Source organism: Rana temporaria, chromosome 1, assembly GCF_905171775.1.
Source record: "Rana temporaria chromosome 1, aRanTem1.1, whole genome shotgun sequence".
NCBI lineage: Eukaryota > Metazoa > Chordata > Amphibia > Anura > Ranidae > Rana > Rana temporaria.
In genome coordinates, this window is record NC_053489.1 from 243,475,689 (window position 1) to 243,498,018 (window position 22,330).

At 40.1% G+C, this 22,330-nt stretch overlaps 1 protein-coding gene across 3 annotated transcripts in view; it reads left to right on the top strand.

The window, feature by feature from the left end:
* The window catches only part of MORC2 (MORC family CW-type zinc finger 2), a 160,470-nt gene that overhangs the window by 58,968 nt on the left and 79,172 nt on the right, over positions 1-22,330 (top strand). For all 3 annotated transcript variants that reach the window (XM_040352267.1, XM_040352261.1, XM_040352252.1), the window contains exons 4-12: positions 1,219-1,253; positions 4,928-4,996; positions 5,824-5,914; positions 8,710-8,818; positions 11,852-12,011; positions 12,582-12,693; positions 14,589-14,714; positions 17,245-17,324; positions 19,998-20,080. In XM_040352267.1, the coding sequence (XP_040208201.1) occupies positions 1,219-1,253; positions 4,928-4,996; positions 5,824-5,914; positions 8,710-8,818; positions 11,852-12,011; positions 12,582-12,693; positions 14,589-14,714; positions 17,245-17,324; positions 19,998-20,080 (865 nt within the window). The remainder of the gene's footprint in view (positions 1-1,218; positions 1,254-4,927; positions 4,997-5,823; positions 5,915-8,709; positions 8,819-11,851; positions 12,012-12,581; positions 12,694-14,588; positions 14,715-17,244; positions 17,325-19,997; positions 20,081-22,330) is intronic.

Below are 22,330 nucleotides of genomic sequence, written 5' to 3' on the forward strand. Positions count from 1 at the left end.
ATAAAGGAAGAGTGAGTTTCCGCTTCTTTTACAGATTAAAATAGTTGGGAAACGGGGCAATGTTATTATGGGTGACTTTAATTAGCCTGATATTGATTGGGCAAATGAAACTGCACAATCAAATTAGGCTTGCCATTTCTTAAACTTTTTGAAGGATAGTTAGTTTCATAAAATATATGGTGGATCTGTTGGATCTATTCATTTCTAACAAGGCGCTAAATACAGATGTGCAAGTTGGAGACAATGCTGTAATCACTTTTGCTGTAAGTTGCAGAAAAGGGAGCATGTTGGTATGAAAAAATAAAATAAAAATAAACGCTAACTTTAATAAGCTGCAGTCTTGTCTGCATGATAATCGTGAGACCAAATATTTACAACATGGCATACACAAGGCAAGTGGAATGATTTTAAGAATGTTTCAAGCAAGTGCATTGAATTCCATTTGCTAACAAATTTAAAATAACAAAATTAAAACCTATGTTGGTGTGTAAAAAAATAAAGGAAAAACCAGGCCTTTTAAAAAGTATAAAGTAGAGGGGACACCCTTGGGTGCAAAGGTGGCTAAAATAAAATACATTGATACAGTTTAACCTTAATATTCAAAAATGTCAATAGTAAAAAGATTGTTACAGTGTAACCTATAAAAGATGGACATGGAAGTTGGTCACAAATGACATATTAAATAGTTTTTATAGATGAAAATTACATGTTTGACAGGCCATAATGATAACATTTTAGCGCAGTTACCTTAGCCACAGAATAGACAAAATGGGCTGGAAAAACGCAATGTGAACAAATCTTCAGGTTCAGATGTATTTCCTTTGAGAATTAATAAGACTCCTGGTAGAAGTTTTGTGGTAGAAGCTTTGTGCAGATCATCGGTATCTTCTGTCCCATGGACCTATTTACCATCATGCTTCACAGTTGCATGCCTTAGTGGTATGGCGATAGATTCCCCTGTCCTTCAGAGTCTGTGATTCCTACATTGTCTAAAGTCGTTTGGCTTTCAACAAAAGCAGGACATCATTCTTCAAAAGCAGGACATCATTCTTCTATCCCTCTGTACAGCTTCTGTTCATCAATTACCTGGATTTAGCTTGCTGCCTGTAGTACTGCTTAAAAAAAATGCATATATAACTTTTGTTTTACAGAAAATTGTAATACTTTTCATAATAACCAGTTTTATAAATTCCATGTATTTTTTGTTTTCTTTTTCAGAGATGCTGATGCTACAAGAATTGATATTTACACAGGTATTAAATGAGCTTGCGCTGTTGTTTTTTTTTTTCTATTTTCATTGGTCATTGGTAGCATTTGATTTCTTGGCCATTTTCGGAGAATATGAATGATAACACAAATACTTTTCTTTTACTCATGGTTAGTGTTTGACTGAAGCCATTTATTATCAATCAACTGTGTTTACTTTTTTAAAATCATAATGGTAACAGAAACTATCCAAATGACCCTGATCAAAAGTTTACATAACCTAGTTCTTAATGCTGTGTATTGCCCCCTTTAACATCAATGACCGCTTGAAGTCATTTGTGGATGAGGCTCTTTATCTTCTCGGATGGTAAAGTTGCCCATTCCTCTTGGGGAAAAAGCCTCCCGTTCTTGTAAATTTTTGGGCTGTCTTGCATGAACTGCATGTTTCAGATCTCCCCAGAGTGGCTCAATGATATTGAGGTCAGGAGACTGAGATGGTCACTCCAGAACCTTCACTTTATTCTGCTGTAGCCAATGACAGGTCAACTTGTGTTTTGGATCATTGTCATGTTGGAATGTCCAAGTACGTCCCATGCGCAGCTTACTGGCTGGTGAATGCAAATGTTCCTCCATTAATTCTTGATAACCTACTGCATTCATCTTGCCATCAGTTTTGACCAAATATCCTGTGCCTTTGTAGCTCACACATTCCCCCCCCCCTCCCCCCAAAAAACATCAGCGATCCACATCCGTGTTTCACAGTAGGAATAGGATGCCTTTCGTCATAGGCCTTGTTGACTCCTCTCCAAATGTAGTGTTTTATGGTTTTGGCCAAAAAGCAAAATTTTGGTCTCATCACTCCAAATGACTTTGTGCAAGAAAGTTTGAGGCCTGTCTCTATGCTGTTTGGCGTATTGTAAGCGGGATACTTTGTGGCATTTGCCTAGTAGTGGCTTTCTTCTGGCGACTCGACCATGCAGCCCATCTTTTTTCAAGTGCCTCCCTATTGTTCATCTTGAAACAGCCACACCACATGTTTTCAGAGTCCTGTATTTCACCTGAAGTTATTTGTGTGTTTTTTCTTTGCATCCTGAAGAATTTTTTTCTTGGCAGTTGTGGCTGAGATTTTTGTTGGACTACCTGACCGTGGTTTGATATCAACAGATCCCCTTATTTTCCACTTCTTGGTTAGAGTTTGAACACTAATTGGCATTCTCAATTCCTTGTATAGCTTTTTATATCCCTTTCCTGTATTATACAGTTCAACAATTTTTTCCCACAGATACTTTGACAATTCTTTTGCTTTCCCCATGACTCTGACACCAGAAATGTCAGTGCAGCACTGGATGAAAGATGCAAGGGTCTGTCAGTAGTCCAGATATACACGCACACACTAATTACAAGCAAACAGATAACAGGTGAGGATGGTTATCTTTTAATAGCCATTCAAACCCCTTTGGCTGTCTTCACACTGGGGCGGGCTCAGCGTCGGTCGTTTTTGCGGAGGTATTCGGCCACTAGCAGGATGCTTTTAACCCCCGCTGGCAGTTTGACTGCGCTGCCCATATTTTTCAATGGGCATGAGCAGTGTTATCACCACTCCTTCACTGCTCCAAATATTCTGCTTGCAGGAGTTTTTTAACGTCCTGATAGCGCATCGCCTCAGTGTGAAAGCTCTGATTTTCACACTGAAACTGCAGGAGAGCCGTTTTTCAGATGCTATTTTTAGCCCAAAAGTGCCTGAAAAACACCCCGGTGTGAAAGTTTTCTTTGTGTCAACTTGTGTGCATGTTATCAGGCCAAAATCATTAGGGTATGTAAACTTTTGATCAGGGTTATTTGGGTAGTTTCTGTTGTCCATTATTTAAAAAGAGTAAACACAGTTGATTGATAATAAGTGGCTTCAGCCAAACACTAACCATGAGTGAAAAATGTTTTTGTGTTATTCATATTCTCTGAAAATCGGCCAAGAAATCATCATAAATTCTGCCCGGGTATGTAAATTTATAAGCACAACTGTATATCCTCGCACAAATACTGTGTGCGGAACGAGTCTTTCAAGCAAGAAAAAACAGTAAGTAAACAAAATATCGTACTAGATATCGGCACTGGGGAGGGGATGGGATAGTGAGTAAGGAGTCTATTTTCCTTTAAAAGGGTTTGCTTTATTTGTTCTGTCCTGGGATTCATATTTCACATGTTTTCTAACAGAATGTATGGATAGCAGGTTATGTTGTACCATTATAAGTCACAAAACATATGTAGGCTACCTTCAGGTGATGGGACATTGCTCATGAGTCATCACTTTTTCAGCAGTTTCCAGATTGGTAGTCTACCTTGGGGACCATACCTGGAACCCAGTGTGTGTGGGGTCAGCCTGTAATGTTGGCTTCAAGTATGTTGTTGTAAAGTGTAATTAGCTACAGGGTGACCAGGGTTGTGGTCTGTCTTTATGGTCCACAGACCCTGATGACCTGTTAAGGGGTATTTTCACCCTATAACTGGTCCAATAACATAACTAGGGTAAGACAGGGTACTTGGCTATACACAGTCCGCAGTGCTTGGCATACAGGTGGATACATAGGCACATGAATTGGGTGGTAATCTTTTTGTTGTATCAATTCCCTTTTGTACTTGTCTCTAATGCTTTCAGCACCATAGTTAATTTTATTGCGATTAAAAAAATTGGAAATTTCAAAATGGTGACGTAGCAACATGCCTTCCACGTGCCTCTCTATAAGTGGGAGTTTTTTTTTTTAATTGCAGACCCAAATCCAGTTTGATCTTTTTCCTTTCCTGCTGTCTTGTATAGCACTAATATTCTGATTTTCCTCTTTGTATAGATCTGCTTTGTTTAAGATGTCACATTTCACTCTCCATTAAGCAACAATTACTTGTGGGATTTTCTGATTGCTAAATGTGATTTATTTTACAATAGTATCTGTAGTGACTTTACTTTGCATGGTACCATAATTTGTCATTATTTTTGTGTGTGTTTGTGTTTTTAATTTGTGATGATTTTTGTATGGTTGTATGCCCTACCACATCACCCAAATTATGAGAACACACGTGTTTAGTGTTTCCTATTTACGCTGCCTTTGGGTAATGTGGGTCAGTTATGAGTAAGGCCTCAATGGCTGAAACACTGAGATTTGCTGGCTGTATTTTACTGTTGCGCCTAATCAATGCTGACCGTTTATTGCTATCTTCCGTGGATTCAGCATTTTCGTGGCTCCAGCAGCACTTGTTTGAGCACCAGTACCCCAGATACATTTTGGGAGGTTGAAGCATTGCGCTGTTTATCTGCTACCAGACAAATCCTGTTTTAAAATTTGTAGATACCAGCACTAGCAGTTCCAAGGAAGTCGAATGAGGAAACGCATCAGGTGACATCACATGCATGCGGAAGTGTAGTTGTTTTGCGAGTAGATCATTATATGTGATATGTTTTTGGTACATACTACACATTGGAGCTGTTTGTTTTTAATACCGGTCTACACTGAGGGGAAGTGAAGGAGAGTCACTGGAGCACGTTCTGTTGACCTGTCCATATCATTTAATAAATACTAGTAGCATTTCTGCTTTTTTTTGAGATCCCATCACTTGCACAATACAATGTGTCAAAATATATATTTTTTAGAACTATGGTTACTGCAATAATTCATGCTTATAAAGAATGCACACAATGAGCATGCTAACATATATTTTTTATTATTTACAGCGCAACGGGAAGATCTAAGAGGGGGGTTTATGCTTTGTTTTCTTGATGATGGAGCAGGAATGGATCCAGGTGAGTAAAACAAATATATGAGCACTTGTGGGAACTGTTTTGGAAGTAATTAAAGTGAACTGAAATTAATAAAAGCTTTTCTAAATAAATATAGGGGATGTTTAATTTCAGACAAAAAATTAAGTTGCAATTTGTTACAATTTTATATTCTTGTAATATTTATATTAAGGACAAAATAAATAGAAAAAGCTGTGTTGCTTTTTTTATTTCGTTTTTGACATAAGACTGCAGTATACAATAAAGGTGGGCGTAACATTTTTTTTAAAGCGGAGCTCCACCCTATTTTTTAAACATTATCTTAAAGCGGAGCTCCGCCGTACAAAAAATAAAAGTCAGCAGCTACAAATACTGCAGCTGCTGACTTTTAATATTAGGACACTTCCCTGTCCTGGAGTCCAGCGACGTCGGCAGCAGAAGACAAGCAATTGCTCGTCACTCTGCTGCCCCCACTGCCATCCTTGGTGAGGGAACCAGGAAGTGAAGCATTGCGGCTTCACTGCCCGGTTCCCTACGGCACATGCGCAAGTCGCGCTGTGCCGTGGTTACTGGTCCCCGCTGTGTTCTGGGAGATTTTATATATCTACATTTTTTTTTTTTTTTTTTTAAGACGCAGCTCCGCTTTAATAATATAATTGTATACCAGCATAGTGAAACCATGCTGGTGAATTGGGTCTAGTGTTAGACATTAAACAGTGTGCTTTGGGTGGATGGAAGTTGATCTGTTATTGAGCAAATGGAGGATGAAGGTAAGAGAGACCTTGGTTTGTGTAATTGCTTTAAAAATTTACTGTGTGAAGAATGTCATCCTTTTCAACTTGTTTTTTTAGGTGAAGCTGCAAGTGTTATTCAGTTTGGCCGCTCCGCTAAAAGAACTCCTGAGTCCATTCAAATTGGGCAGTATGGAAACGGTTTGAAGTCGTACGTTCCAACTACTATAATATATTTTAGATGAATTTAAAACATATTTATCAGTTCGTGAACACAAATAAAATTTTTGTGTACATTTTCATGTTGTCTAAAGGGACAAATCGTGTAAATATTATTAGTTATTTATTCTCCTCGGAGCCTGCAGAGTATTGCACCCGCAAACGCATGCCAATGTCAAGCTTCTTCAGACACTTGGTACATCTGTCTGCCCATACCTTCAGTACACGCAGACAGATCCTGAAGTATTAGAAGATCAATGAACTATGATGGCGCTCACCAGTGCCATTGCAGTTCATTGAGAACTACAAGCTGTCTGCCATGGTAGAAGATGGTACTTGTAGTTCATTCACTCACAGATCTGGTGAATGAATGATGCAGCTCTGCGGTCAGGGCCCTGCACAGCCATGCTGTTTTTGAATTATGACAGCGGGTACAGGGAGAAGAGCCCCCGCCCACTGTCACAACGAGGGATTGCGTGGAGGTGTGGGAAACTGCTTTAGTAACATGTTATAACCTGAATATCGGTGTAACTTCATAAAAAAATTACTTTATCCTGTTAAGCTGTAAAAGCTAGGAGCTGATTGATTGCTGTGTGTACTTCTGCTGCAGATTATAGCTGCTCCAGTCTATGTAATCTCTCTTCCGTAACTGCTATTTTGTTGAAGGCTATGTTGGTGAAAAAGCTGAAAATGTACATGTTACTTTATTGATGGGGAAACTGAGCTCCTTTTGCATGTCAATATGTTGGGGCATATGTCCCTAATGGTCCTTGCCTGATGTTTCTATGGCAACTGATAATAAGGCAGAGCTAAACCGTCTGCAGATTTTCTGGAAAGTTTACTGACATCAGTTGCCCAGTTTCCTCTGTGTCAGCACATGACTGGCCACCAGGGGGGGTACCTGGATTTGTATGATGAAAATAGCAGATCATGGTTAAATTCTAGGGTTTAATGTTTTTATTTTTTTATGCTCACTGGTAGGCCGCTAGCACAACCAATACACGGAATAAGCTTTTTCTAACACCCAACAGGATTTTTATAAGGTGCTAAATGTAAAACAGTCTGTCTATTTTATATGTTAATAGTATACGTTACCAGTAATTGACACTGGGGAATATTTATACCTGCATGCATATGTGTGCAAATTATTTCCAGCTATCAGTCTAGCTGTTGCAAGTGTTAGAAATTAGATCATGGAAGAATTAACACACTGATCTGACGCACTATAAGGGGATGTGGAACACTTTTTAAACAGGCACAACTGTCTGAAAAATGGTTTTCTGAAAGCTAGCTTTTAGACAAATATACAAGTTGTCAAATCTGCTACGCTTTCACATAATGCAGCAAAGTTGTAAATCTGTCACACTTTTGCAGAATCTGACAAAACAGGCACAACCCGATACAACACAATTATTGCATGAAATGCAACATTATGATAAGTGTTCCACATTTCTGTGACGGATTTGGAAACTGCAGAACAAAAAAGGATGCAACAGCAATGTTCTCTCCTAAAATTTGTAAGCATTTTCTTAAACCACTTCCATACCGCAGAACGTCGCTTTCAGTGTTTGATGTCTGAATGATGCCTGCAGCTGCGTATGCGCTTTCTTTGCTGCGCGAGCTCGTGGGGACAGGGGCGCTTTAAAAAAACAAAAAAAAAATCTTATTTTTTTTTTTACATTGTGTTTAAACATCCCTTGTGACAGTAATAGGTGGTGACAGGTACTCTGTATGGAGGGATCGGGGAGGCTGGAATGAAGTCGTTTCTGGCTTCGTGTCAGCCTGTCTCTAGCCGCCGGATTGGGTCTCCCAGTGGGACGGGAGGCCCTGTAAGAGCGGCGGCGGGAGGGGGGGGGAGGATGCAATGTCCCCTCCTGCTCCTCCGGGATAACAACCAAGCGGCTTTTAGAAAATGGTACCGGGATGATGAATGCAGCTGCAGGCATCATCTCGATATAACCCCCTGAAGCCGAGGCCGCATATATGCGTATGCTCAGCGCTAAGGGGTTAAATAAAGAACTTGTGTTCCACTGTATGTCATCTAACAGAGGAGATTGTAGAGACCTAACACTATTATGTTACCAACAGGAGGGGAGGATCATAGAGTGGACAGAGCTGACAGGCAGGGAAGGGGTGGGGGGTCTCGGGGGACAGAGGAAACACAGCGAATGATGGAGGCACTTATACTGACCACTGTGTCAGGGCTCGGCATGATAAACCGTGGTCAGTTTTTTTTTTTTTGGGGGGGGGGGGGGGTTACAAACACTTTGTTACCACTGGAAGGTGGCATTAAAGGGGTTGTAAAGGTTCGTTTTTATTCTCTAAATAGGTTACTTTAAGCTTGTGCATTGTTGGGTCACTTACCTTTTCCTTCGATTTCCCTTCTAAATTTTGTTTTCTTTGTCTGAATTTCTCATTTCCTGTTCCTCCTCAGTAAGCTGTTCTAAATGACTTTCCACCGCTCGGATGATGATGGAAAACTTACTGAGGGACAGGAAGTGAGAAATTCAAACAAAGAAAAAAAACATTTAGAAGGTAAATCGAAGGAAAAGGTAAGTGAACCAACAATGCACTAGCTTAAAGGAACCTATTTAGAAAATAAAAGACGAACCTTTACAACCCCTTTAACTGTTTCATTTTAGACTTCTGTTGTATTCTAGTAAAATAATATCAAATACGAAAGGTTAGTTTGATTTCTGGATGCTATGTTGCATATAAAAAATGTTAACCCTTTTGCCTTCTTTATTGCATGCCTTAATTGGACTGCTTAATGTAATCCTCTATTAGTGGCTCTATGAGAATTGGAAAAGATTTCATCCTTTTTACAAAGAAGGGCGATACAATGACATGTTTGTTTATGTCGCGTACATTTCATGAAGAAGAAGGAATTGATGAGGTTTGTAAACAAAATTGACCCAAACTTTCCAGTCAAAGTAACAGATAATTGCCTTTCTTCATTTATATTTCAACAGAAAACATAAACAGTTTAACTTCTTTTTGTGGACAAAAACATGGGAAAGTGCAAATAAAGCAATGATTAAATGATAGGTTAACTCACACACCAATTTCATACAGGGTTTGCCTATAATGCAATTCCAAAAGTATTTATTTATTTTTGGATAAATATCATTGAAGGTAACCTCTGTCTAGGCAAGTTTTAATCATATGACTCCGTTTGAACTTGGGTTCACAATTTTATTTTTATTTTTTTATAATTGTATATCACTTTCAGAAAAATGTGATTACATTTTATTACCTTGTAATATGTTTAACCGATCCCCGACCGGCTCACGCAGATAAACTGCTTTGGAATGGCTCTCAGCGTCAGCACAGCGATTTGTGTTTGTGTGTGTGTGTAAACACAAATCCCTGTGCTATCAGAGGAGAGAAGACGGATCGTGTGTTACTACAAAGTAGAAACAGCCATCTGTTATCTCCTTCTGTTATCTCCTAGTCGCTCCCCTCCCCACACAGTTAGAACACAGTGAGGGAACACACACTTAACCCCTTGATCGCCCCCTAGTGTTAACCCCTTCCCTGCCAGTGACATTTATACAGTAATCAGTGCATATTTATAGCACTGATTGCTCTATAAATGCCAATGGTCCCAAAAATGTGTCAAGTGTCCCCTGGAACCCTTCCTAGGTCACGTGAGGCTAAACCCTGATATCTCTGGAATCGCAGTAGGTCATTTTCAACAAAACTTATCGGTTTACGCAGACGACATGATGTTCTTGCTTGCAAACCCAACCATCTCTCTCACAAATTTGCTACGCTAATTCGAAAGGTACGGCACACTCTCTAGCCTAAAAATCAACTTTTCCAGATCAGAGGCAATGGGGGGGTTGGCATGCCACAGCTTGCACACCTATAAGCGGGCTTTAATTTAAGATGGACCGACACCACTCTGAAATACCTAGGCACGTCCATCCCTCAAAACTTTTCAACCTCAACTTCCCTCTCCTGAAAACTATTAAGGCTCTTCTCAACAAGTGGCACACTGGCCTCCACTCGTTGTTTGGCCGATGTAATATACTCAGAATGAGTTTTCTCCCTAACTTTCTATACCTCTTACAGGCCCTTCCTATTCACATTCCGACAGCTACTTTAAACAAATACAATCAGTGTTCATAGAGTTCATATGGGCCCGAAAAAGACATTGTCTCAGTAGGAAAATACTTTCCGTCCCCAAACATGGAGGACTGGCAATGCCAGACATCCGCACTTGCTACCATGCCACAACCAAACTATGGCCTCTATTGGAGCAAGCCTAAAGTAGCATCCCCCTCCAGAGAGCCCCCTGGTGCTACTAAGCATTCCCCACGAATATTAAACGTCATCCTCTTATCACAGCCCTACCACACAAATTTGCACACTACTTATCTCCCAAGCTTCTCTATCGCCCCGAAACTCACCCTTACTGGGTAATCCTCTGTTTGAGCTGAGCCTCCACGACACAAGCTTACCGGGTCTTAGCAACTCAGGCCTTTTCCAGGCCTCCCACTTCAGTGCAAGGGGACGCTGGAAGACTATACCAGAACTCTCAGACCCCACAGGCCCGTATCGCTTGGATTTCTTAAGATCACTTCAACTCCACCACTTCCTACAGTTCATACCACCCCCTACCGACCCTAGTGACAGAATACTGTACAGAGACTGGAGCCCTACCACACGCACTTTCTCTCACCTACAACATGCTAATCGCACCCCCGCAGAGTACCAAACCCCGGGTCTGACTGGGTGGAAACAAGAGCTAGACCGCCAATTCAGCCCTAGCCAACGACACCGCATCCTCAGATTCACACACAAATCCTCCATCTGTACAAAAATCCAAGAAACCAACTACAAAATTATGTCAAGATGGTATAGAACTCCTGCACTACTACAGAATTTTTTTCCTGCAACATCTGATCTCTGTTGGCGATGCCAAAGAACGAGGAACCCTCCTACACATCTTTTGGCCATGCCCCAAGATTGTAGATTTCTGGAAAAATATTCGACAAATGGTACAGAAATTCACAGAACGCACTATCCTAGATGACCTTCTTCACTCGTCCACCACCCCCGAAAACGCCTATAAGAAATCGGTAATCCGCCACCTTTTAGACGCAGCCAAAGTATGCATCCCTCTTAATTGTAAATCCACACACCCACCGACCATTGACCTATAGCTTTGAAAATTAGCAGACATAATAAAATGGAAGACCTTATTCTCACAGCCCAACATAGACAGGACAAATACTCCAAAACCTGGACGCTATTTAACCTATTTGTGTACTCGAAAAAGGGCCAGGCCCTCCGAGGAAGCAACCCTGATGCCTAAACTGTATAACATATGCTGCCCCCTCCCTATCCCTAAGTGGGGACACACTCACTTGATTGTGAACTACCCTGGCTGTTCTCCAGGTTCGTTCGTCGTCATCCCCTCCCCACTATCTACTCTCCCCCTACCCACTTTCTAAGCTACCTCATCCTATTCCTAGTACTTTAGCTAATAGGAAAAATGGAATGAGGTGGGGCTCATGGAGCAACACTTACCACACTTCAAGAAGACAGACACAGGGCAAGTGAGGACATTGGTAAATCTGATAGCACTGTATAGCACGCAGAATTGCCCTTCGACACAGTCTGGAAAGCAATTCCATCACAGACAGTGCTCTTTTTTCCTGTAATACTGTACATTGTAAAGAGATATACCAACATGTATGCCTATGTAATATGTTTTAATTATTTTTCTCTCTTTCTGTACCGTTTCATATATTTTCATAGTGTTGTCCCGGTGGGACCTCATTCTTAGATTTAAATAAAAAAAAAAAAAAAGTAGCATAGTGCTAAATGGCAAAAAATAAATAAAAATGCTCTGGTCATGAAAGGGGGTAAAACCTTCTGGTTGTTAACATTTCTAAATGTTTTATTTTTTTTTCCAAAGGTTATTGTTCCTCTACCTACATGGAATTCAAAAACATGTGAACCCTTGACAGATAATACGGAGAAATTTGCCATTGAGACAGAGCTCATTTACAAGTATTCTCCATTTCACTCTCAAAAGGACGTCATGGAGCAATTTAGAAAGATAACTGGAGAATCGGGTATAAACATAATTTTAAGAATTAGTAATTTGATTTGTTCTCTCAAATTGTAAAAGGGAATTTTATATGGGCTTTTAAGCCATAATATTAACATAATCAGTATGCTATACAAATAGTACACTAATAATAATCCAAAGAGATTTTAAATCCCTTACCACAATCTCCATACAAAACCTATTGGACACTGCCTGGCGTCTCCCAATGAGCAAACTACACTGCCAGATGAGGGCAACTCCCACCAAAAATGGTGTCGCATTGGATTACACACAGGGGCCACCACCACTGCAGAAAGCATCTACATGACTACCATATGGTGCCTTTAAAAGCCCATATAATTTCACCTTTCCTTTTCCAGTAGCATGTCACACACACATATATATATATATATATATATATATATATATATATATATATATATATATATATATATATATATATATATATATATATATGTGTATATGTCTGATTATTCATGGTTTTGATTTGTTTTATTTATTTGTTTTTTTCTTTAAGTGTTTTTTATGTAACTGACTACATTAGATGTAACAATGTGCTATTTTGCTGTCCTAGGTACACTTGTTATTGTTTTTAACTTAAAACTAATGGATTCTGGAGAACCAGAACTTGATGTAGTTTCTGACCCAAAAGACATTCAGATGGCTGGGTCTCCTCCAGAAGGAATGTAAGTTGGACAAACTTGCAAACTTGCAAATTATAAATTTCTTGGTTCAAATGTTGACATTTTTAGTGATCTGTATGTGTTCACTGTTAGGGCTAGTTTACACCTACTTTAAAACATGGCTTTGGACACGCTTTTTAAAAAAGCTCTCTAAACTCCAGTCAAAGATCTTGACACTAAATAAAGTGGTTAGCTTAAAGTCCTGTTTACACCTTGCGTTTGCTTTGCTTCACAAATTATAAACCATGTTGCTTTAGTGGTGCTTCAAAGCCCCTAACAAATTAATTAAAGGGGAGTTCCACCCACAATTTCACTTTTTAAATATAAATACCCCTGTAATACACAAGCTTAATGTATTCTAGTAAAGTTAGTCTGTAAACTAAGGTCCGTTTTGTTAGGTTGTTACAGCATTTAAATAGTTTATAATCTAGAAATAGACCGTGGCCATCTTAAGTGTGGGCATCATGAAGCCAGACTGTATGACTTCCTGGATTTCAGCTTTGCATATCTCGCACATGCTCAGTGCACAAGCAATGTAATAGGTTTCAGTCAGGTTTGCAAGGACTACTGGGAAACATGATGCCTATCCCAGAAACCCTTGCAAATAGCCTAGGCAAATAAGGAGGAGGAAGTAATGAAGGACTACAAAATAAAGGTATTTACAAGCAACAAATTTAAATAAAAATTGTGCATTCTGAACACTATGAGATTAGAGCATGCAGCACAGACAAACATAAAAAAATGGGTGGAACTCCACTTTAAATGCACACCCGGTATTTTTGCAAAGAAAGTGCATTTTCTTTTTTTTCTTTCACAGAAGCCTTACAAAGCATTGCACCCACGGTCAGTGGTTTGCGAGTACAATGCCAGGCTCCTGCAGACTCTACCTCTTATCTTTCTGCCTGTACCCAGGCATGGGCTTTCAGTTAAAGAGCTGGAGCTGGAGTTGGTGTCAATGGACTACAAATGCGGTGATTACCACACTTGTGTTCCATTGAGAATTACAAGTCTGTCTGCAGTGAGTACATCTATTCACAGATCTCTGTGATTAAATGACATGGCTGAGTGAGCAGAACCCCAAACAGTTGCTCCAATTTGAAAAGAACAGCTGTTGCAGGGGAGAAGAACCCCTGTAAGTTGTCGGGGTTATGTAGTACAAATTCCTGACCTAGGTTTACCACAAAGCATCTTAGAGCATTGTCACCCTAGGATAGGAAGTGGGTTTCTGACAGGATTAGCTTCGTAAAGCATATATGTTGTGTTAACCATGTCTCACAATCCTCTTCCTTCAGGATATATGCAAAATACCCAAAGCTTTTTAGTATTCATCAGTGCTTGTCAAAAACGTCACTTTTTTTTTTTCTTTCAACAATAAATTGATTAGCAAGAAATAGTCGGTGATCCTCTGACACATTTTTCTTTCATTTGACAGCTGTCAGCTTTTTAAAAAAACATAGGAAGGTCTACGCAGTGGCTTATATTAAAGCCCCGTACACAGGGGCTTTAATATAGATGTAAGCTTTCTTGTGCATTCTTTGTTGTTCTGTCCAAATTACTGCTTTTTAATTATTTTTTTAATTTTAAGACCATTTTTTAAATTTCTTGCGTTTTTATTATTGATTTAGTTTAATTTACTTGCCAAGTAGCCTGCTGTTGGTCAACATTCCGCTGTACTCTTTTCACTGTAGAGCATACAGGTGGTGCAGGCGACCATTTTATTTTCTCCTGCACATTGAGAGGTCTTTTTTTTTCTTTTTTCTGTACACTTATTGGTGAATCCTGTACTCCACAAAACACAAAGGCTAACCCTAGGTGGAACTTAAGTTTCTTGTACCCAAATTTCTGTTTAACATCTAAATAAAATATATTTGGTTTTTCCACTTTAAATCTACTTTTAGGAAACCTGAGCGACATTCATTTCGTGCGTATGCAGCTGTCCTTTATATTGATCCAAGGATGAGAATCTTCATTCATAACCACAAAGTTCAAACAAAACGGCTATCTTGTTGCCTTTACAAGCCCAGGTAAGAGTTATTGTTTAAAATTCTGCATATTGGAATAGACTGAAAATAGCTCTAGAATATGAGTTTGTTTATACATAACCTGAGCTGATGAGCTTTACGTAACCACTTGCTGACCGCATTCTAGTCAAATGACGGCTACAGCGCAGTCGTCGGTTCTGGGAGGGCGTCTATTGACGTCCTCCCAGAACAGTGCCCCCCGTGCACCTGCTGCGGCATGCTCTGTGATTGCTGTGTCTTTTGGACACCGCTTTTCACAGATCAGGGTAAAGGGGCAATCACAGCTGAAACACTTTTGCAGGTGATCGGCATTCCTTTCCTCAAGCTGTCACAGCGTAAGGAGAGCAGAGAATGTATGTGAGTGTTGAAAATTGGCCTGGGCAGGAAGGGGGTAAAAGTGCCTAGTAGGAAACTGGTTAAAGTGTATTTCTAATTTTGCAGCCAAATAAAACTAAATATTGCAGCTTACCTTTTTAGATATTTAGCTCTGGAAATTCCAGCACTGTAAAATCCTAATTGTTTTCTTTGTTTATGAGGGAGCTGTTTGCCAAAATTAACCCATTTAATTATTAGTGGTAAGCTGTATTCAAACACGGTCTGTCCTAACCATTAACTCTTTCGCTGCCAGAGCCATTTTTGTGTTTGCTTTTGTTTTTTTTTTTGTTTTTTTTTAAATGTTGGCCTTGAAGATTACGCAAATCCCCCAAACATTATATATTTTTAGAAAGCAGACACCGTAGAGATGGTTTGAGAAAATACAACATTTCAGTGAAGAAAAAATGTCAGTACGCGATATTCTCCATAGGCGATGCTTATAAAAAAAAGCCCTTACAGTTCATCAGTTTAGCGTTATTCAAGAGTGTTGATGCTACATTTATTGCTCTCATTTCAATGCATGGTGATCTTTAAGATGTATAGTGCAATCCATGTTTTCAGGTCAGCAAGAAGGGGAGCACAGCAAATTGATGTTGGCTATCTAGCAGATCTGCTGCCGCTGGATTTCTTCCATCTGACAACCGGCAGTTGACTTGTCAGATGTACACACGCTCCCGATTGCTTACGAAGGCGGCAGTGAAAGGGTTTAGAAACTTGGCCTTTTGAATCTTTTGTTTGAGTGGAGACTTGGCCAATTCTTAGGACAGACTCTTTCTGACATTATTCAAATATCATTTCAAAGCTCGAGCACACTGGGCTTAAACAATCTTTTACAGACATTTGACCTTTTTCTTCAGCCTGTATAACCACCTCTATGTGGTCATGCCCACATAGGCGTTTACAGTCACATTCGAAGTGTAACACCTTGAAGAAAAAACATCACCAGTACGTTCAGGAAAGGAGCTTTTTGGCATAAAAAAGCTTTTTGCACCTAAACGTGTCTAAACCCCTAGATGTGTTTAGCGCTCAAATGTTCATTCATTCCAATGGCCAGAATAAATTACTATTGTCCAGATGAATCTACTAACAGCTTTGTCTTAAAGCCCAACAGCAAATTTTTATTCCCCCCCCCCATGCAGTAGGACTGTGTACACACTGTGCATGGGTTTAGGGCCGGTTCACACCACAAAAAACGCACTCCAGATCCATTCCAGGTGCGTTTCTGCATGCATTTTTTTGATGCGTTTCCGTTTGCAATCCAGGTGCCCCCCCAATATACTAGGGTCCAGTGTGGTTTTTGATGCGTTCCAGTACAGTCCCGTGCAGGAAAATGCTGTATTTTTTTTCTACTTTTTTTTTTCCTTCTCTGGAGCTGAAAAGCCCCGGACTGCGCACTGGTGTGAACTAAGCCATTGGAAATCATATAACCTACGGGTGGATTAGGAGCCACAGGGACCCATCTTGTGGTGAGAGGATTAGTTAAAGTGTAAGTTAACTTTTACAGAAAAAGCTTACACAGGGCCCCCTCCTCAACCCTGCCCCCCCCTCCAGTCCCACTGACCTGCAGTGCCACACCGACCTGGGTCTTAGAAATCCCCTCGGCATTCACGCATCTTCTTCCCTGCTGAGAGGCCGGGCTACGTGGGTTCTGATTGTTCGACCCATGTAACGGTGCAGAACAATTGGAATGCTCCTAAATGTCATTCCTGATGGGGTATGTTTAGGATATTGAGCTGCAGCGATTTCAAAGTCCCGGAGCGGTGAGATGGCTATAGCAGAGCTCATACCGGGAGATCGCCTCGCTGCAGGTCAGCAGGATTGGGGGGGATTGAGGAGGGGGGGTCCTGTGTAAGTTCACCTTACAGATTTTTCTGTAAAGGTGAACTTACCCTTTAAGTATATCTCCGCTCTTCAACCCCCTACAAAAGAAAGCAGTTAAACCCGTGCAGTGCAGGCACAGCCCCACTGCACGGGGGAAAAAAATGCCCAGAATTTAGCTTTGTTTGAATTAGAATTTTCACTCTCAAAAGTTATGTATGTAAGTGTTTCAAACAGAATATAAATGTCTTGTTCATGTATTTTTCACAATAATCTGAGCTGTCTATATAATTTTTCTATGGAATGCACAATTCTGAACAAATATTTTTTTAACTTTTAGATCGTACAGATATACATCAAATCGATTTAAAACCCGGGCGGAACAGGAGGTGAAGAAAGCAGAACATATGGCCAAAATTGGTAATGTGGGAAAGAGTGGTTGAATAGTTTGTGTATATCTAAACACACAAACCTTTAGGACTCCTGCACACTAGTCTTAAAAAACAAAACAAAAAAAACACGCAGCCTTTAGCACTGGTTCACACTGACTGCAGTAATGAAATTGTGCGAGTTCAGCTGAACTCGCACAATTTCATTCCTGTATGTCAGTCCCGCCTTCGGGGGTGATTTCAGAGGCATCTGTGTGGGTTTCTTCACAAATGTCAATGGAAATCGCACCCTCGAAATTGCCAAAAGTAGTACAGAAAATACTTTTGGGAATCTGTGTGGCGTCGCACCGATTCGAACGTTGTCAGTGCCGCCGATTTTGGCATGGGATGTCAAATCGGCACCAAATCTCATCATTGTGAACCCTGGATTTTTTTTGTTTTGCATGTAAACACACCTCTGTGTTGGACTATGGACTAGGAATAAACAGGTGCATCAGAAGAGGCATGTTTACAGACAGAAAAAACTAAAACCTCACCAGTGCATGCAGAAGAGATTTTGGACAGAAAAAAAAGCTTGCCTAAACGTTGGATGCTTTTAGCTCTTAAGTGTATGGTCCCTCTGGTCTGTTCTACTATAGGAAGGAGGCACAGAAACAAGTTTGCAATTCTTGACAAGGTGTATAATCAGTGAAAGGGTAAGGCACAGTTTGACCCATTTCTCCATAAGGCTGGGTTCACACTACTACACTACTTTCATCCTACTTTGCTCTGTGTTCAATGTTTCCCTATGAGAGCGTCTTGTAGCGTCCTACACAAGTCGGTCCGACTTTGAAAATGCTCCCTGTACTACTTTTGGTCCTACATTGATCCTACTTCAGGCCCATTGAATATCATTGAAGTCGGACCAAAGTAGTATCCTGTTCATGAAAGTAGGATGAAAGTAGGATGGATGTAGGACCAATGTAGGATGGATGTAGGACCAATGTAGCAGAGCAAAGTAGGATGAAAGTAGTGTAGTAGTGTGAACCCAGCCTAAGGCTGGGTTCACACTACTACACTACTTTCATCCTACTTTGCTCTGCTACATTGGTCCTACATTTATCCTACATTGGTCCTACATCCATCCTACTTTCATGAACAGGATACTACTTTGGTCCGGACTCAATGATACTCAATGGGCTGAAGTAGGATCAATGTAGGACCAAAAGTAGTACAGGGAGCATTTTCAAAGTCGGACCGACTTGTGTAGGACACTACAAGACGCTCTCATAGGGAAACATTGAACACAGAGCAAAGTAGGATGAAAGTAGTGTAGTAGTGTGAACCCAGCCTAAAGGTCCATGCTTTCAGGTGAGAGCAATAGGGTGATTGGTTGTGGAGCACATGAAATTCACAATATTGGAATTATTTACTGGTGCTGTGGATGAGTGTAGATTGGGTGTTCTCATGTTGTGAACACTGGAGTGGGACTGCTACACATCGTGGATATTTTGCCATTTATGGAAGTCTATATTAATTTTGTGCATATTAAACTTGCAAGAAAAAAATTCCAGCACACAGGTCTTTTTTTTTTTTATTGATTTGAGGACTGTTGCATAACATGAACACTAGTATACATTGATTTTTTTTGTTTTTTTGTTACTCAATTGGATAGTTATTTGTGTGTATATTGAGGTTACATAGTAAAAAATTCCAGAACGCAGGTTATGTTTTTTTATCTTTGTGGAGATTCCATGTATTGCTGCATGGCACTATTCATATATTACCATTTGAATAATTGTAATAATTTAATTTTTTTTATACAATAAGGGCTCATTTACACTTCAACTTTAACACACATTAAAGGGCCTACTGCTTCAACATGCTTTTTTAATCCTTTTGTGAGGCTTTTTTTAAGCTTTTAACAAAGCTTGGCAAATGCACTGTGTGTTGATTTTTCTATTTAGTTTTAAAGGGTCTCAGTAGAACCCCCAACTAAGTAAAACCCCCAGCTCATTAGTACCCCTATTCAGCAGATCCCCAGATCATTAATACTCCCGCTTAGCAGATCCCTGGCTCAGCAGATCCCCAGCTCTGTGGTAACCTTCAGCCCTGTTGATCCATAGCTCTTTCATAACTGTGCTGATCATCTGATTTCCTGAGCCTCCCCACTCACCTCCTGTTATATTGCTTCCATGCTGCACACCATGTGTGACATCTGCTAGTTTCTCCCACCCTGGTCCCCAGCTCAGCTGATCCTCTGCTGCTCGATCCTCTGCTGCTCAGTCCTCTCTGTCCTGAACCTGCTCAATTTACGCTATAGCATACCCACCTTGCAAACCACATGAGCTGTCTACTAGTTGCTCTGGTTCGGACCCTGCTTACGATCCTGCTGCTGCACACAGATGTGAAGTCTGCACCAGACACTTCCAGAATATATACACATTAACCAGGGGTGGCTATTGATTTCTTTCTGGTTCACTGCTTGTTTTCCCAGTGCGTCGGGGTGCTTTGATATTTTGAGTGCTTTAAAAAAAAAAAAAAAAAATGTCAAATGCCACATTTTGAAGCAAGTGTAAACGAGGCCTTAGTGGTTAACTGTGCAGTGAGTATTATTGCTTAATTATTCCGTAACAAAAATATTAAGAATTCTTTTTTTGTCATGCGTTTGGAATAGAAGTTAAATTGTAGGTAAAACCTACTAAATTTTCATTTTTGTTTTTAGCGGAGGAAAAGGCACGGGAATCAGAGAGCAAAGCACGAGCCATGGAGTCTCGACTCGGAGATGACTTGTCTCGGGAATCAAGGGTAAGGCATACAGCATTGTTTGAGATCTTTTTAACCCTTTCGCTGCCACGGATGTAAGGCTTACTTCGGTGGCAGCATGGGATTTTAAACATATATGTATGCTTACATCTGTAGATGTAAGCATACATATATATAGCGTATGATGTACAGTAAGTCTATACATGTATGCTTACATCTATAGATGTTTTTTTTTTTTTTTTTATCATCTGTCAAGCAGATTGTCGGCTTTCAGGTGAAAATGATTCCACACTCCTTCAAAGGTGACATTTATTCGTTTATAAATGTGCAATTATTCATTTTTATTTTATTCATAGGATCCTGCAGAGCATCGCACCCCTGATCAGCAGATCGCAGGTGCAATTTCAGATTCTTGCAGACACTCAGTACAGCTGTCTGCCCATACCTCCTGTACGGGCAGACAGTTGGGTGCAGAAAGAGCACTCTTGTAGTTGTCTGCTGCTTTCATTTATTCACAAATCTCTGTGAATGAACTATACTGTTTGGGTGGCGCCCCATACAGCTTCGCTGTTTTTAAATTGCGACAGCGGGTGTGGAGAGAGGATTCTTAAATACGGCCGTAACATGTGAACTTGGCCTTTAAGGTAAAATCGTCCATAAAGTGGAGTAAAAAAAACAAAAAATACACCCAAAACATTTTAAACCCCCCTGCCCCCAGATACAGGCATAAATGTAAACTTGTGCAGAGGGTGCGAATATCTACTAAATCGGCAGTTATGTTACATTACGTAGGTACTGACACTTCAAGAATATCCAGACTGAAAACTGACACTATTCAGAGTGAAAACAGTAATTTGTTGGGCTATTGTCCCCAGTTAACACCAAGGGTCGGTTCACACCACAATTTCTGCATTCTGGATGCGTTTTTTTTTATGCCAATTTTTTTTTTTTTTTTTCCCTCCTTTCATTTATTTTTTCTTCATCTCCGATATAGACATGTGCGTTCCAGTGCATTTTCTATGTTTTATCGTGTTCTATATGAAATGCAACATGTTTTACTTTTGACTGCACTGGAACGCACTTCACTGGTGTGAAATAGGCCATTGGAATTCATGTTAAATACTCCCTGTCCATGCGTTTTTGATACAGAAAAAAAACGCACTGGACTGCATCTGGTGCGAACCAGCCCTAAATGGATGACCTGTAAAGGCTTTTAAAGTGTTGCCTATGGACACTTTTTTGGGTACCAGACAGGCACATACAATCTTCTAGCTCAAGTTTAAAAAAAACATACATAGCAACTGGGCTCTAGTGGTAAGTTAGCTGCAGAGAGCTTATTAGATGTAGAACCATTCCATTACCATAGTGCTTGACACTGTTTATGAAAACAAATTTCTTGGCTGATTCATAATCTACTAAACAAGGGTTTGGACAATTTTCTTGTTTTGCCTCCATTCCAACAAATATTTCTGAAACAAGTCACTTGTTCATTGCTCCATAGAGGATTACGCTTCACCAGATCTGAGGGATATGGAGCATTGCTATATTTATGGCTAAAATCAGGGACCAAAGAAGGGGTTTTCAGCTTTTTCCTGATGACTATCTGGTTGGTTCCATCTTCCCATTTTAGAGCTAGAGACTGGCTGAGATTATTCTGTTGCACCCCCTTGTTTTAGTTGCGACTACTTTGTGGGATCAAAATCTCTGGTATACTTTGGCTGGGAACACACAGTTAAAAATTTAGCCGGTTTGGCGGGGGGACTGGCTGAATTTCAACTTCTGTGTAGCCTTCTCTGTTCAGCAGAAGTTGATCGTTTTGATTGGCTGCTTTCAAATGGACATGCTGTAAAATTCTCATTCGATTAGTGGCTGCTGCACTGGTCAGTGTATTGACAACAGGCAGTCCCCACTGTCAAAATACAATGTCCTGATGAGGGGAGAGTCCAGCATCCACCTCATTTGAAAATCGGTGTCTCCAGGAGTCTCTAAACACCCCTTTTTAGGCTATTGCGTTCTAGCTTATTCAGTGTTTATTCTGCTAAATTTCACTTTGGAAGATTAGTTGTCTGGCCAGACCTGGAGCTCTTGTGCCTTCCCACTTAGACTGGCTGGTCTTTCTTGGTTCCTTTTAGGGATCCTATCCTATCCTTAACCAAATGATAAAAGAGTTATACATTTTATGTTTTTGTTTGGTTTCTACTTATTGGGTTGGTAGTAAGTAGTAGCTTTGATATAATGATGTCGTCTTTTAAAAAAAGTCTTTCTACAGGCAAGACTACCTGTTTTACTTGC